At 45.6% G+C, this 14,874-nt stretch overlaps 1 protein-coding gene across 2 annotated transcripts in view; it reads right to left on the bottom strand.

Moving 5' to 3' along the window:
* Nucleotides 1-14,874, bottom strand: part of APPL2 (adaptor protein, phosphotyrosine interacting with PH domain and leucine zipper 2) — a 48,151-nt gene that overhangs the window by 22,470 nt on the left and 10,807 nt on the right. For both annotated transcript variants that reach the window (XM_053585760.1, XM_053585761.1), the window contains exons 3-7: nucleotides 10,361-10,420; nucleotides 9,741-9,812; nucleotides 4,478-4,565; nucleotides 362-403; nucleotides 184-242 (exon numbers count right to left, since the gene is read on the bottom strand). In XM_053585760.1, the coding sequence (XP_053441735.1) occupies nucleotides 184-242; nucleotides 362-403; nucleotides 4,478-4,565; nucleotides 9,741-9,812; nucleotides 10,361-10,420 (321 nt within the window). The remainder of the gene's footprint in view (nucleotides 1-183; nucleotides 243-361; nucleotides 404-4,477; nucleotides 4,566-9,740; nucleotides 9,813-10,360; nucleotides 10,421-14,874) is intronic.

Genomic DNA, 14,874 nt, shown 5'->3' with positions numbered 1-14,874 from the left:
CTATTTTAATAAGCCAGTTTGAAAAGAGAAGTGAAGGTCTCCTTCCGAGATTTGAAATAAAGTTTCAAGTCCACGTGTAGCAAAAAAACTCATCAAGACACCCTCAAATGTCACAAATTCATAGTAAGAAGCAAAAAGAGCTTAAGTAAATGAAAGAAAAATTAACATGTAACGTATTCTTACCTTCTCATTCTCCTTTTTTTTAGGAAGCCGGCTATATTTTGCCATTGAGAGGTCATGCTCTAAAAATAGAGAGACATTTGAGTACCCAGAAGGGTCAAAGAAGGCAGGAACAGTCATTCAGTGTCCCCTCACACATGTCACTACTCTCAGGCCCAAGCATGGAGAAAAAGATGCTTACCATTGCTGGCCAGTCCAAAAAGGTCCTTTAAAGTGCTTACTTCTGAAAAGGAGAAAAGGAAACATCTTAGAGTGAAGAAAAATAAAACATGCCAACCCAGAGCTCTGTGCTTTCCCAAGAAAGAACTGAAGTGCGAAGGGGAGAGCTCTGCCTGTGTTCCTGCACGTCCTCTGCTCTCATGGGCCTGGCCTGGATGCTGGGAACCCTGGTCTCCCAGAGAGCCTGGCTTCATCCACGCCCCTCGCCCAGTGACCCTGACTGTCCTCGCAGCCACTCCTCTCTGCATAGTGCTTGGGGTCTGTGAAGGAAGGGGCGCTCTGTGGACCTGGGCCAGGCAGCAAGGTGGCCAGGTACTGACCTGGAGTATAAACTTCCTAAGTTCTGATTCTTCAAGCCCCAAAGTAGTGTCTTAAGGTATCTTTCCATAGAACGTAGTCAGGACTATACCCAGAATCTAGAAGTTTCCTGCGTTGCCATTTTAACAGCTGATTTATTAGACTCACCACTGTACAAGGAATACAGGGTATGTGTAATAAGGAGGACACGACACCACCTAGCACAGTGTACTTGCAACAGCCAACGCCTAAAACCGTCACCCACACGGTGCTACACACCCATCGGGCACAGAGTCGGCTCAACAGAGTCCAAAACCAAAAGACAAGAAAAGGTCAGAGGTCACCGAGCAATGATCATCCAAGGTTAAAAACTTAAAAAACACAAAAGATTGATACTTAAAAGCAAGTGATACTCCCACAATCTAAAACATTCCATTTCCACTTTGTCAAAAAAGCAAAGCATTTCCCATCTTCCATGCTGGTTTCAATTTGCTTCCCAACTGCCTCCAGCTTTTAAATTTCTCCTCACCTTATTCTTACTCCTTTTGACAAGGGGCTGCCTTCTGCCCTTCCCCCTTCCGGTTTTTCTTTCTCTCCCACCTTGTACTTCCTTTTAGTGCTGAGTTTTAGGTGTTTTAACTTATCAGTTTTAAATCACTTCCTTATTATCTCTTTTCTTTTTCTTTTTTTTTGTTTTTTTGAAACAAAACCTCACTTTATCACCCTCAGTAGAGTGCTGGGGTGTCACAGCTCACAGTAACCTCAAACTCTTGGGCTTAAGCAATTCTCTTGCCTCAGCTTCCCAAGTAGCTGGGACTACAAGCTCCCGCCGCAATACCGGGCTATATTTAGAGACAGGGTCTCACTCTGGCTCAAGCTGGTCTCAAACCTGTGAGCTCAGGCAATCCACTGACCTTGGCCTCCAAAGTGCTGGCATTACAGGCATGTGCCACCACGCCCAGCCACTTCCTTATTATCTCTTACGTTTTCTTCATTCAGATTACGTGCTCGTATTGGTAGGTAAATAAAGAAAAGACAATGAAATGTAAGATCAAATAATACTGTCTTGGCAGAGGAGAGGCCAGGCTCTAATTTGGTTCTGATGTTGACTCAGGTATGACCCAGGCCAAACACTTCAAATTCCTATCTTGGTGGCATCAGAAAAGGATATCTGATTAACTTCTCATAGATACGAAGAAGCTTCCTTTTTTACTACTAGTAAGCAAGTTTATTCTCCTTAAAAAAAAAAAAAAAAAAAAATTCACCATCCTATGTAAATACTTCTCATCCACAAATTTCGTTGTTCTAGATTAACAAGGCCACTGCCATTAACACTGTTGGGCATTCTCAATCCAGGTCTGCCTCCCATAAACAAACAAATCTGACAAGACAGGTCTTAGGGGATGATTATTTTCTAACAGACTTGGGCTTTGTCTTTAAGATGATATTCCACAAATTTCTGATGATCTGACTTAGAGAAATCTCTTAAGATGCACCCAGTGCAGCTTTCAGGACTGGATAACCAGCAGATGGCGGCCTGACACGGGTAGCTTCTGAAGCCATTACAGACAAGCAACTGAGAAGCACGGATGTTCCCACCCTGCTCTACCACAGTCTGCCTTTACACAAGCTGGCTGATGCACTACTGGCTTCTTATTGACTAAGTTGGGTTTTTGTTTTTTTTTTTTTTTGAGACAGAGTCTCACTATGTTGTCCTTGGTAGAGCGCTGTGGCATCACAGCTCACAGCAACCTCAACTCTTGGGCTTAAGCCATTCTCTTGCCTCAGCCTCCCAAGTAGCTGGGACTATAGGCAACCGCCAAAACGCCCGGCTATTTTTTGGTTGTAGTTGTCATTGTTTGGCAGGATTCAAACCTGCCAGCTCCGGTGTATGTGGTTGGTGCCCCAGCTGCTGAGCTACAGGTGCCAAGCCTAAGTTTTTTTTGAGACAGAGTCTCACTCTGTTGCCCTGGATTGAGTGTCCTGTCATCATACCTCATAGCAACTTCAAACTCTCGGGCTCAAGAGATCCTCTCACCTTAGCCTCCTAAGTAGCCGGGACTACAGGTGCGCACCACAACCCCTGGCTAGTTTTTCCATTTTTAGTAGAGATAGGGTCTTGCTCTTGATCAAGTTGCTGTCAAATTCCTGAGCTCAAGCAATCCACCACCCTGGCCTCCCAGAGTGTTAGGATTACAGACGTGAGCCACTGTGCCCGGTCCTGTTGACAAGGTTTTAGTGCTGATAAACTGACCTTGCATAGAATTTATGCCTACTCTGCCCCCACCCAATAGCCTCAGGTGACAAGATCGCAGGGGACCCCAAAGCAAGAGGAAAAAATCTTCACCTGTAAGATTTGCCTTTAGATTTACTACAACTATTTTGCCTACAAAAAAAAAAATGTCTAAGGTAATGTATCTTTAAAGAGGAAACAGTACATGGAACAACTCTTTTAGTACTCAGGTTTGAGATTTTTTTTGTCAGTAGTTCTTTATATCAGTGTTCTAGAAAATACCAGGGGTACCAAAAAATGTATACAGTATACACATTTTAAGAGATGTTACCTATGTATTACTCTTTGAAGTTCAATCAAATTATGGTAGCAATTTGACACTTGCTCAAAAGATGGCAGTTATCAAAAGAATGCCAGCATCAGCATGACACAGGCATGAAGGGTAGAGCTTTTTCTCTTAAAATGTGTATACATTTTTGGCACCCTCTGTATAATTCTTGAATCTCTAAGTAATAAATATTTTTAATGAAATAAGAATAGGTCTAGAGGGCGGCACCTGTGGCTCAGTCGGTAAGGCGCCGGCTCCATATACCGAGGGTGGCGGGTTCAAACCTGGCCCTGGCCAAACTGCAACCAAAAAATAGCCGGGCGTTGTGGCGGGCGCCTGTAGTCCCAGCTACTCAGGAGGCTGAGGCAAGAGAATCGCCTAAGCCCAGGAGTTGGAGGTTGCTGTGAGCTGTGTAAGGACACAGCACTCTACCGAGGGCCATAAAGTAAGACTCTGTCTCTAAAAAAAAAAAAGAATAGGTCTAGAAAATTTGGATTCCCTTTCCTAACATTAAGTTGTTTCAAGATCATTCATTCTTTTTAATATTCATTTTGTGACTATCCCGATTTCTAACAAATATAAAATTATTCTGAAGTTTTATTTTAGTTTAAGAAGTAAAATTAGTCCAAAAGGCCCAGTGGTTGTCTGTGCCAGTCAGTTCCCTCCCTCATTCACCGTGAGCTCCTTGAGAACAGGGACCCTGTCTGCCTCCCCGCTGCACGGCCAGAGCCCAGCAGGGAGAAAGCATGATCTCCATTCCATCTTTCCCTCTCCAATGCACCCCCCCCCTTTACATTCCAAAACATTTGCCCACGGACAGTGTGCTTTTACAAATGTTCCTTAACCTGGAATATCACCATCTACTTGGTAAATGTCTACTCATCTCTCAAATCCCAGCTCAGAGATCAGTTTCTCCAAGAAGCCTTCCCAGATACCCTAACCCCCAACAAGGTAATCACGCCTCCGGGTGCCGCTTCTCTGTCCTGCTGCTCCCGCACACGACAGTACAATGACCTGTTTCTACATCTGTCTTTTTAGTAGCCTTTGACCTTCTTCAGGTGAGCCAGGAATACATATAATAGTGGGGAGTCAATAAAAGTTTGCTGAATTTAACTGCTCATAATGAAAGGAACTTCCCATGTACAGAAACTAATATAGGAAGAAGTGAGTGAATTAAACATTATTTTGAAGGTAACCAGCACTGAACTCAGTTACTTTACCTGTGAGATCTTTTTCTCGAAATTGTATAATAGGTAGAACCATTGTATCTGCCAGCTGCTTAGTCAGCTCTGTGTGGAGAACATTAAGCTGAAAGACAGAGAACTCTATTGAGAACATTACACGCGTTATTACTGACACAGTCTCATTTCACCAAGACATCACAGTGAACCCTTCTGTGTAGTTACAAGTAAAACCCTTCATAAACCAGCCAATGATACAGGCCTGCAGGTATGTAAAACAAAATGTTAAGGATCTAACCAACCATGGGTACCAGTGAAGCTGGCTAAAGGAGGCTCTGGGCCCACAGTTACTCTTTGTTCACTGTGGAGACTCTGGCTCTGTGACTCCACTCTGGGCCATGCCCTGCAGGAGAATCACAATGCCTGGATGTGCCTGCCAGTGCTTGACAGGGCGTAGTGCCTTGCCAGGCTGCTGTATGCTCTCACAGAGGCTCAAGTCACACCTGAAATACAGGTCTGCTGGAACCTACCAGCCCCTAAACCACAGCAGGCTAGGGGCCTGGGAGTTACTCAGGAGAAAGAACATTCTTCCCTATGTAAAAAGCTCCACCAGGCTTCTGGCTCCGCTCTTTAGAAAAGGACCTTTGTATTAATAAAAACAAGATGTTTGTACCGAAATGTGATCTTCTTCACCAGATGGATTTGAACTGATTCTTTCTCCCCTTCTACCTTAAGAACTTACTCAAATTTGTCTTGGTAAATGGTCTAGGAGAGAGAAAAATTGTCACCACCAATATACCGCTCTTAGACACTTTCCATGTGCCAGCCCTGCGTGCTGTACACCTGCTCTGTCAGATATTATTTACACCCATTTTATAGACAGGCAGGTAACTCTCCAAGTCCAGAGAGCAAATAACCATAGTGGCTTGGATCTTAATCTCAGGCCACTGGGATCCAGGATTCATGCTCTTCCACGACACAGCCTGGGATATACAGTTTGCACTTCACATTCATGAATCTGCTAGACTTTCACATGTTTGGCAGTCTGACATCAGCAAGGAACAAACACATGGAAGGGATTCTCCCACTGGGCCACAGATGGCAGATATTCTGGGATTCTGGCTGGGCAACTAAGAGGAAATCACCCAGCCATCATCTCTGGAGTCCACATGTGGCAAAGTTTCCTTCAGCAGTAACAGCAGGCAGGCACACGCACAACCCCATGGGTCTGGCCCTTCAGGGCTGTGGCTGCAGAGGCCGAGGTGACCTGAGGTCAATCATTTGCCAGGCACGGAGTGTTAGGACAAGCTCTTAATGTTCTCCTCGTCTCTCACTCAGGTTAAAGCACGGCCACTTTACTCTGGGGGACACATGAAGACAGCCGGGCCGGTAAATGCATGGGTAGACTGCATTGACTATTTTTCCATATTAACTTAGTAAGCAATGTACTGTTTTTCATTAACAGTTAAATGAATGAATGTTGGCAAGTACACCTACTATGTGCTTGGCTCCATGTGTAATACTTTGATACATTGTTCAATTTAATCTATGTAACAGTCCCACTGAGCCTTCCTGCCTTTGCCACTGAAGATGAAAAATTCAAAGCTCAGAGACATCAAGCAGCTTTCCACTGGGTACGTACTTCAGGGATGGAAAGGTTCCTGGCTATTCGTTTTCTTCCAAAGAATCAAGTGGTTTGTGACATTAACTTTTTGCCTTGTGGCTTTGGAGATGTCCAGGATGAGCTCTTCTAAGCACCTTCACTGAGGAGGGTGGAAAGAGCGTGGACCACCTCGTACTTTAGTGTCGCCAGACAGAAAACAGGGATAATGCCGTCAATGCCTGACACAAAGAGGCTCGGCATCCAAACAATGGGATCTGTGATGACAGCGACCTTCTGTCTCAGGTGTACACAAAAGACATGATACAAAAATTCTGCTTTTGGGGAAATCACCACGCATGGAAATCTCTGTATGACTTACAATGTGGACAATCTCATTCCAAGGCATCTATTAAATTTAAGTCACAAAAATCCCCACTTTCGGTTGTATTTTTCTTCTATTTCTGATTAAAAGAATTTGTATTAAAAATGTTTCAACCTGGGTGGCGCCTGTGGCTCAAGGAGTAGGGCGCCGGTCCCATATGCCAGAGGTGGCGGGTTCAAACCCAGCCCTGGCCAAAAACCAAAAAAAAAAAAAAAAAAAATGTTTCAACCTGGTTTAGGCCCAGATACAGAAAAAAGCTACTGTCCCCCTCCCAGATCTAGAGGCCACCTGAGCTAACTGCTTTCACTCACTAAGGTCTCCACATCACAAGGCTTGTCTGAAAACTCTGCAGGCTATTGCCTTCCAGGAAGCCACGATACCACTTGTAAAACTCTGCAGGCCACTGCCTTCCAGGAAGCCATGATACCACCTGTAAAACTGCTCCTCCACCCTCTGGGAATGATTCACTCCCCACTGACAGAATCATTATTCCTGCCCATGAAAACATGGTTGTAAGTAAATATTTTAAACTGAAAATCTTGGTTCTGGGGTTTTGACAGTTAACCACACTTCCTTGACAATTTTCTTCGACTCAGGGCAACACATGATTTTAGTGGCTTCTCCTCATGGGTTATTTATCTACCATTAAGAAAAATTTTCCACTCCATCTTCCTGCTATAATTACATTTTTTATCTATCTCCCATTCATTTCGATGCATATTTTATTTTCTTTTATTTTTTTTTATTTTCTGCAGTTTTGGCTGAGGCTAGGTTTGAACCTGCTACCTCCAGTATATGGAGCCAGCACCCCACTCCCTTGAGCCACAGGTGTTGCCCTTATTTTATTTATTTTTGAGACAGAGTCTTACTCTGTCCCCTGGGTAGAGTGCTGTGACTTCATAGCTCACAACAACCTCAAACTGTTAGACTCAAGAGAGCCTCTTGCCTTAGCCTCCCAAGTAGGTGAAACTATAGGCACCCACCACTACACCTGGCTAGTTTTTCTACTCTTAGTATATAAGGGGTCTCGCTCTTGCTTAGGCTGGTCTCGAACTCCTGAGCTCAAGTGATCCACCTACTTAGCCTCCCAGAGTGCTAGGATTACAGATGTGAGCCACCACACCTGGCCCTCAACACATATTTCAGAAAGAGCCATAGTAGTGGGTGTGAAATTGTGATATAACAAAAAATACATATTTGGTCTCTGTCCTTGGTTCCTGACATAGAGTCCCTAGAACTCTTGTAATTTCTTGAGTGACAGGGGTGCTAGGAACACCTCTTATGCTAACAAGTGGTCTTTGACACCTGCTCCTAACACAGAGCTTCTAATCCCTTGCAATATCCTGGGTGATGGAAGTGTCTTTTGTTTTAATGAAGTGACTCTTGGTGGGCTTCAGGATGGGGGCTGATCATCCAAAAGACCAAGCCATACCCCTTTCAGGAAGTGGGGAGAATCTGGAGATTGATCATGCCTACATAAGGCCTCCAGAAAAATCCCTGACTACAGGGTTTGGAGAGCTTCCAGGCAGGACCAGGAGGGTGAGGCGCCCAGAGAGAGCACTGAAACTCCACTTCCCTTCCCCCATACCTCACCCTAAGTATCCCTCCGTCTGGTTGTTTACCTGTGTCTCTTATCACATCCTTTAACATACAATAAATCAGTAAATATAAGAGTTTTCCTAAATTCTGTGAGCCATCTTAGCAGATGCCCAAATTTATAGCCATATGAAGTAGAGATGGCCATCTAGGCCATGCGACTGGCATCTGAAGGCGGCCCGGGTCTGCGGGACAAGCCCTTCACTTGTGAGGTCTGTGTTGACTCTGGTGAGTGTCAAACTGAACTGTAGAACACCCAGCTGCTATCAGAGAATCGCCTGATGTGGGGAAACCTGTCCTCTGGTAACAGAATTGTGTTGAGGGCTCAGCGCCCGTAGCTCAGTGAGTAGGGCTCCGGTCACATACAGTGGGGCTATGGGTTCAAACCTGGCCAGGGCCTACTAAACAACAATGACAACAACAACAACAACAAAATAGCCAGGAGTTGTGGCAGATACCTGGAGTCCCAGCTACTTGGGAGGCTGAGGCAAGAGGATTGCTTAAGTCCAAGAGTTTGAGGTTGCTGTGTGCTGTGATGCCACAGCACTCTACCCAGGGTGACATAGTGAGATTCTATCTCAAAAAAAAGAAGTGTGTTGAGAGTTGAAAGTATAGTAGGGAAAAAAGAGTTTGTCTTTTTCCTACTACTAAGTGGGGTAAAGGACACAGCTCAACAAGAACAGGCTGACCTGTTTACTCTTAAATCCCTAGTGCCTAAGACAGCGTCTGCTAGATAGTTGAGGGTCAATAACTGCTTGTGAACAAGTAACAGCTTGTTGAATGAATGAGAATGAAACCAGTTAGTTTCCTATGAATGTCAGTTTCTCACTTTGTAAGCTATAGTATCTAATGCACGTCAGTAATTAGCCAGTTAAGTGGCATCTACACACTTTTTTGTTTACTCTTTATCAAGATTTTCCATTACAAGTACTGCAAACTCCCTAAACGATGGAACTGCTTATACCTACCTAATCGTGCAGAGTTCTGCCTAGCAGTAGTATTTGAACTGCTGCATTTTACACACTTTCAAAAATAACACCAGTTTTTAACGAATATTCCAAATGTATCACACAACATGGCTGCAATGAGAGAGCTATATGAAGCCCTTTGTGGGGGGGCTGAATTGTGCCCCTCCCCCAACACATGTCCACCAAAAACATTTGGAGAGAAGGTCTTTGAAGGTCTGATGAAGGATCGTGAAATGAGATCATCTCAGATTATCCAATGACAAGCGTCTTTATAGGAAGGAAAGACACAGAAGACGACAGACACGGGTAGTGTCTAAAGTTAGAGTCGGCAACTCCAGTTATGCTACAAGCCAAGGACACCCGGAGCCACCAAATGCTGAAGGACGGATTCTCTGCTCGAGCCTCTGGAGAGAGTGTGGCCCTGCCAACACCTGGATTCCAGTCTCTTGGCCTCCAGAGTGGTGACAGAATAAATTTCTGTTGTTTGAAGCCACCTTGTTGTGATAATTTGTTATGACAGGGGGGAAACTAGTATACTCTCCTTATAATAAATTCTTAGAAATCCTTTCCCCTCAAACAAGAAACAAACCTAACAGTAAACAGCCTCTCTCATGAAACAAACCTTGGAAGATCACAAGTTGAGGCATCGTCTCAGAGATGGACGTGGATATTTAGAAATGGAAAGTAGGCCAACAGAAGATGAAAGAAAGTTCACAAAAGAATCAATACAAATTTCTCACGTTGTTATCTTACCTCATCCACCACTTTGGAAAAATAATGCAGTGTTGAAATTACTTCTTCATCCCCTTTGCCAAGAGCAAAATTCTAAGACCAAAACATAAAAGAGCCAGGTGTTAGTTGAACGCTAAGGAACTCGGCACTACAGCTTAATCCACACACTACCCTCCCCGTGGACCTCCTTTCTCTCCCAAGAGCACCCCCTGTCAGAGATATAAATGGCTCCACCCTAGCCACTCCTTCATAGGTCATCACCTTTCTATCAAACAGAATGACCCCCCGAGTGCTTATCTCCCGGAACTGTTAGTGTTGATTCACTTGTAGTTCCTTCCAAGTCTAAACCCTCAAGGGGAGTCTGGTGGCTAACTGAAATACTTCAAAATGACTTTGGGATAATCTCCCATTAGAATTTATCAGTGGAAGGGGCAGGGGGGACTATGAAAAACACCCTGAAAGTCTCTGCAGACTGCCTTTGGCGAATTCCTTGAAGACAGCAGTTCCCAACCTGTGGGTTGCCACCCACAGGAACTGTATTAAAGGGCCGCAACATTTAGAAGGTTGAGAACCACTGCTTTAAGAGAACACTTACAAGAGCCCTGCCCATGGCATCACATGCCACAGGCACACCAAGTTACCTGTTTTTCATATGCCAGCAGCTGCCTAGAAAGCTGCTGAGTGGCCAGGCACATCTCATTCTGCAGGGAAAAGAGAAAAGCAAATAAGTCTCGTCCACTGCATACATAGTCACTGAAAAACGCCCCTCAGAGAACTGCTTACAAAGTAGTGTGTGCGAACCTGTAAAATAAGAAGATACTTTACCCAGACATGTGGAAAACAAGACCAAACCAAATCAAAAGCTTAACACTTACATTTTTTAACCCTTTGCAAGTCCCTGGTCGTTCTGGTCAGGTGAGCAATTATAATGTGCCAAATATTCAACAAAGACACAGTCCCTGTCCTCATGGGGCATTTCAGGGAAGCAGACATCAAAAAAATAGTTTCAAGCGTGATGAGAACTACAAAGGCTAAATACTGAATATGCTGGGAGGCCCTGACAGAAGGACCAGACAGTCTCTAAGGAAGAGGTGTTTTAAGCAGAACCCTGAAGAAAGACTAGCAGTTAGCCATGGGGACGAACCTTCCAGAAGAGGGAACACACGGAAGAAGCACACTGCTGGGTAAAGAGCTCTGAAGGGGAGCAGATGTGGACTTGCGGGGAGAAGGTGCAACGGCCCCAGAGCCCAGGCTGAGACACTCTGCAAGTGCCACAGGAACCGAAGCAGCACCGGGACAGGGCCAGATCCTACTGGACCTACAGCCAAACCCGGTGTCCCGAAGACCCAAGGACATCCCTGCTCTTCAAAGGCCATGATGCCCAGGAGGCCGTTCTGTGCGGTTTTCCCCAGGCCCAAGCTGGTAGCCGTCCTCTCCCGTTCAGTCCTCTAATGAACCTCTGGCTACACAGTGGTTTTCTGCTGCTGTCCTCCCACCACCACTGCAGCCAGCCTGGAAAATGCATCTTATGTTCCTAAAGCTCAGTTAAAACCTTTCTTCAGACTCAGGGCTTATTCCTAAGAGGGGCAGAGCTGTCGGATCTCACCTGGCGCAGATGAGGGGAGGACACTGGCCTTCCTTCCTGGCCGAGGCCTCCACCTAGTATCTGCTGTTCCCTGAAGGGTAAGGACTTGTTGGTTTTTCTTGGCCCTACTTTGCAGGACCCAGAAGAGCCTAATCCCACCTGTTTATGGTCCTCTTTGGGGACAGCTGGCCAACCTAGTCCCTGACTTCCCCCATGTCCCTGAGGAACAGGCATTAACAGACCATGAAGCAAGGTGTGCGCTGTTTCTCCAGAATAAAATCAGGCAAACACAATGGAAGTTACTAGTTTTGCCACTGGCGGGCTACTTCTTTCAAAACTAACCAGAACTTCCAGCCGCACAGCCAAGAGGTGGCAAACAAATAAATCCACAAGCTCTGTCCTTTGTTAGGCAGGAACCGTCAACAGTTCTTGGCAAACAGCAGGCACTCAATAAATGTTTAATGAATGAATAAAAATGTTAGAGGATTCATCAAAATTCCAAGTTTTAAACAGTGCCCAGAATCATGGTGTGAGGACGAAGTACTCCTTGTACAACTGTGCAAGGAAACATCACAAATGGGGACAATCAAAGAGCAAGTCTGGGCTCCGTGTGTGTGCGTGTGTGTGTGTGAGTGTGTGTGTGTGTATTTGTATCTGATGAAACAGTCAACCAGGAAATACTGCCTGCTGCCCTGTCGCACACAGCACACTGCATACAAACACAGGCCTCATCCCACTCGCGGGGTGATGCTCCTGAAATCCCTCGCCTCTCCTCTCTGAATTAGCAGCAGCAGGTTAAAGATGGCTCCGTCCAACTACCTTGGCATCTGTCTGAGGGTAGCGCCACGTGGAACAGGATTGCAGACCCACAGAGTCAGTATAAACACAGCAGCTAACATTTATAGAGCACTTAATCCATGCCAGACACTACACGAAATTCTTCTGTGCCACCTCATCTAATTCTGATAACCTTGTTAGGCAGGTTCTAATTGTGAACTCAATTTTACACAAGAAACTGAGGCACTGAGAGGTTAAGCCACCTGTCCAAGGTCAGATCCATTCCCTTTGCCATACCCTCCTCTGGAGGCTCTCTATTAAGCTGCAATATTTCAGACCTATTGGAGTTAGTAGCAGGGCTAGGATAGAATCTGGAGCATCTGATTCAAAAATCCACAGAGAAAAGATAAGGAGGCTTATGTTTTAGACTAGAGTGGGCCAGTTTTGCTGCAAAGAGCCTGAATCTGGCTTGTGGGCCATATGGTGTCTGTCACAGCTTCTCAACTCTGCTACTGTACCCCAAAAGAAGCCATATACAGCACATAAACAAGTGTGGTTTCATTCCAATAAAAGCTACTTTCAAAATTAAGAGGCCAACCCCAGAGCCATCAGATGCTGATCCTGTCTTAGACACTGAATGTCTCAAAAGACCCAATCCTTTTGCCACGCCCTCCTCCGGAGGCTCGATTAAGCCTCAATATTTCAGACCCAAGGCACATTTTCCATTCTTCCTATTTTCTTGATTTTAGCTAAAAATTTCTTCATTTTAGGTCACTCTGAAAGTTACACCCCCATTATCTCTGCATCATCTTTCAGAGACTGGTCAACAAATATGGTAAGTATCCTCCAGGCCTCCAAAACAAGCAAGGAACACAGGCTGCCTGGACTCTTCCTTGGATCTTATAGGCAATCACTTGGAATGTAACTGAAAACACTTCCAGGGAATGGCCAGCAGCAGACTGTACCAAATAAATGGGAGGGCGCTCGTGTGCCATCACACAACTCCACCGCAGCTCAGCGAGGAAGGAGCACGGCACACAACACACAACAGCTGCTTTCCAAAGCTACTTGGTATGTACAGCTGGACCTTACCAGGTCTCTCCTAGAAATACTGCAGAGAAACTGTATAGTTCCATACATGTGATATTCTAGGCTGCAAGGCCAACCATGATTCTGTTCTACCTACCAGGATGATTTCACTGGAAACCCACCTCACTTACAACGTGGCCTGTCCCCTGCCCTAAACACAGCACACTACATGGAAAGTCTTTTAAACTAGACCAAGTTTAATCTTACTCATACTTAATCTATTGTACACACAAGTTTTATGAAATGCTTTACCAACATCAGCTAATTAACCCACACCCTGTGCCCTGTGCAGTAAGCCTGTGCAATTATCTTTGCAACAGGACTTGCAAAACTGGAGCTGAGGTGACCAGTAAATACTAGTAATAATATCAGCACAGCCAGCTGCTAACATTTACTGAGTCTTTTCCAAGAACTTGACATTGCTATCAAGTTTTTTTCATATACTAATGCACTTAATCCTTCCTGTGCACCTGTAGATACTATTATGCCCAATTTACAAACGAAGAGACTAAGGTTCAGAAAGGATAAACAACTTTCTAAAGTCACACGACTGTTAACGGGCCAAGCAAAGACTCAACGCAGGCCTCCTGGACTCTTAAATCAAAAATCCACGTTCCTGATACTACAATATTCCCATCAAAGGTCTAAAACTGTATCTAGTGAACACTCAGGTGGGCAGCCCTTGCAGGGCCTATAGGTATGATGAATACCAGTCTTCTAGCTATAGACCAGGAAGGGAGAGGTGCTAAGATTTAAATTCTAAATGGAGTTTAAGAGTTTAGAATGAGTAACATTCTTTTCGACACTCTGGAGAGGCTCTCGGGCTACTATCTACACTATTTGCTGCTTCTTAAGAATCCTTTGAAAAGCCAACCTGAGGGAGGGCTTATCGACAGTACCTTCGATGTTAAACAGAACCTCCCAAGGCTGGTGCCAAGGCAAAGACAGTGGCTAGCAAGCCCGAAAGGAAAACCGAGCTTTTGGCAAAGAATGTTTATCTTACTATGGCACAGAGAGCTTACTGACTGCACCTGTCACCTGAAACCACCCAGAGGCCTCTGTGGGCAGCACCGTCCGCGGTGGCTAGGAACGGAGAGGCTGGGGCGGAGGAAACCCACTGTGAGTCAGTCACAACGTGGGCATCTGCTTACAGCTACACCAAACAGGGAACCAGAGATGCTGCCTAAAGCCAGGAGGGTGCAAGTCCCACATGACACAGCTCACCACACAGCTGGGGGCCACGGTCACACTGCTTCAGGAGCCCCCCTACCCTGGGAGGATGCAGCAAGACGGGGGCTGGACACCACCCGGGGCAAGCCAGGGTGACGCCTGGGGAAGCAGCGAGGAACTCGGGCAGGAAGATGACAAGATCAGACAGGAGCGGAGGAAAGCGCAGGCGTGGCTGCCGTGGGCAGGAAATGCTGAAGTAGGAGAGAGGACAGAGAAGGGTGCTGGTCAGGAGGCTAACTGAAGAAGTTAGTGACAGACAAGAAAGGGTCTGAGCCCAAGCCAGGAAGCACAGAGGGTGGCATAAAGCGTTCCTGAGGGAAAAACACCACAGTGTAGTGAGTGAAGGGGAAGAAAGGGTCAAGGAAACTGGGCTTCCAGTGGGGATGGCCAGATGGATGACGGTGCCCACAGCTAAGGGTCTGAGGTGGGGCACAGATTTGGGAGTGACAGTGGAGTGGACAGCCCCAAACTCAG

The sequence above is a fragment of the Nycticebus coucang genome, chromosome 3, assembly GCF_027406575.1.
Source record: "Nycticebus coucang isolate mNycCou1 chromosome 3, mNycCou1.pri, whole genome shotgun sequence".
Taxonomy (NCBI): Eukaryota; Metazoa; Chordata; class Mammalia; order Primates; family Lorisidae; genus Nycticebus; species Nycticebus coucang.
Note: the sequence above shows the minus strand (reverse complement) of the source record. Positions and strands in the feature narration are given on the sequence as shown.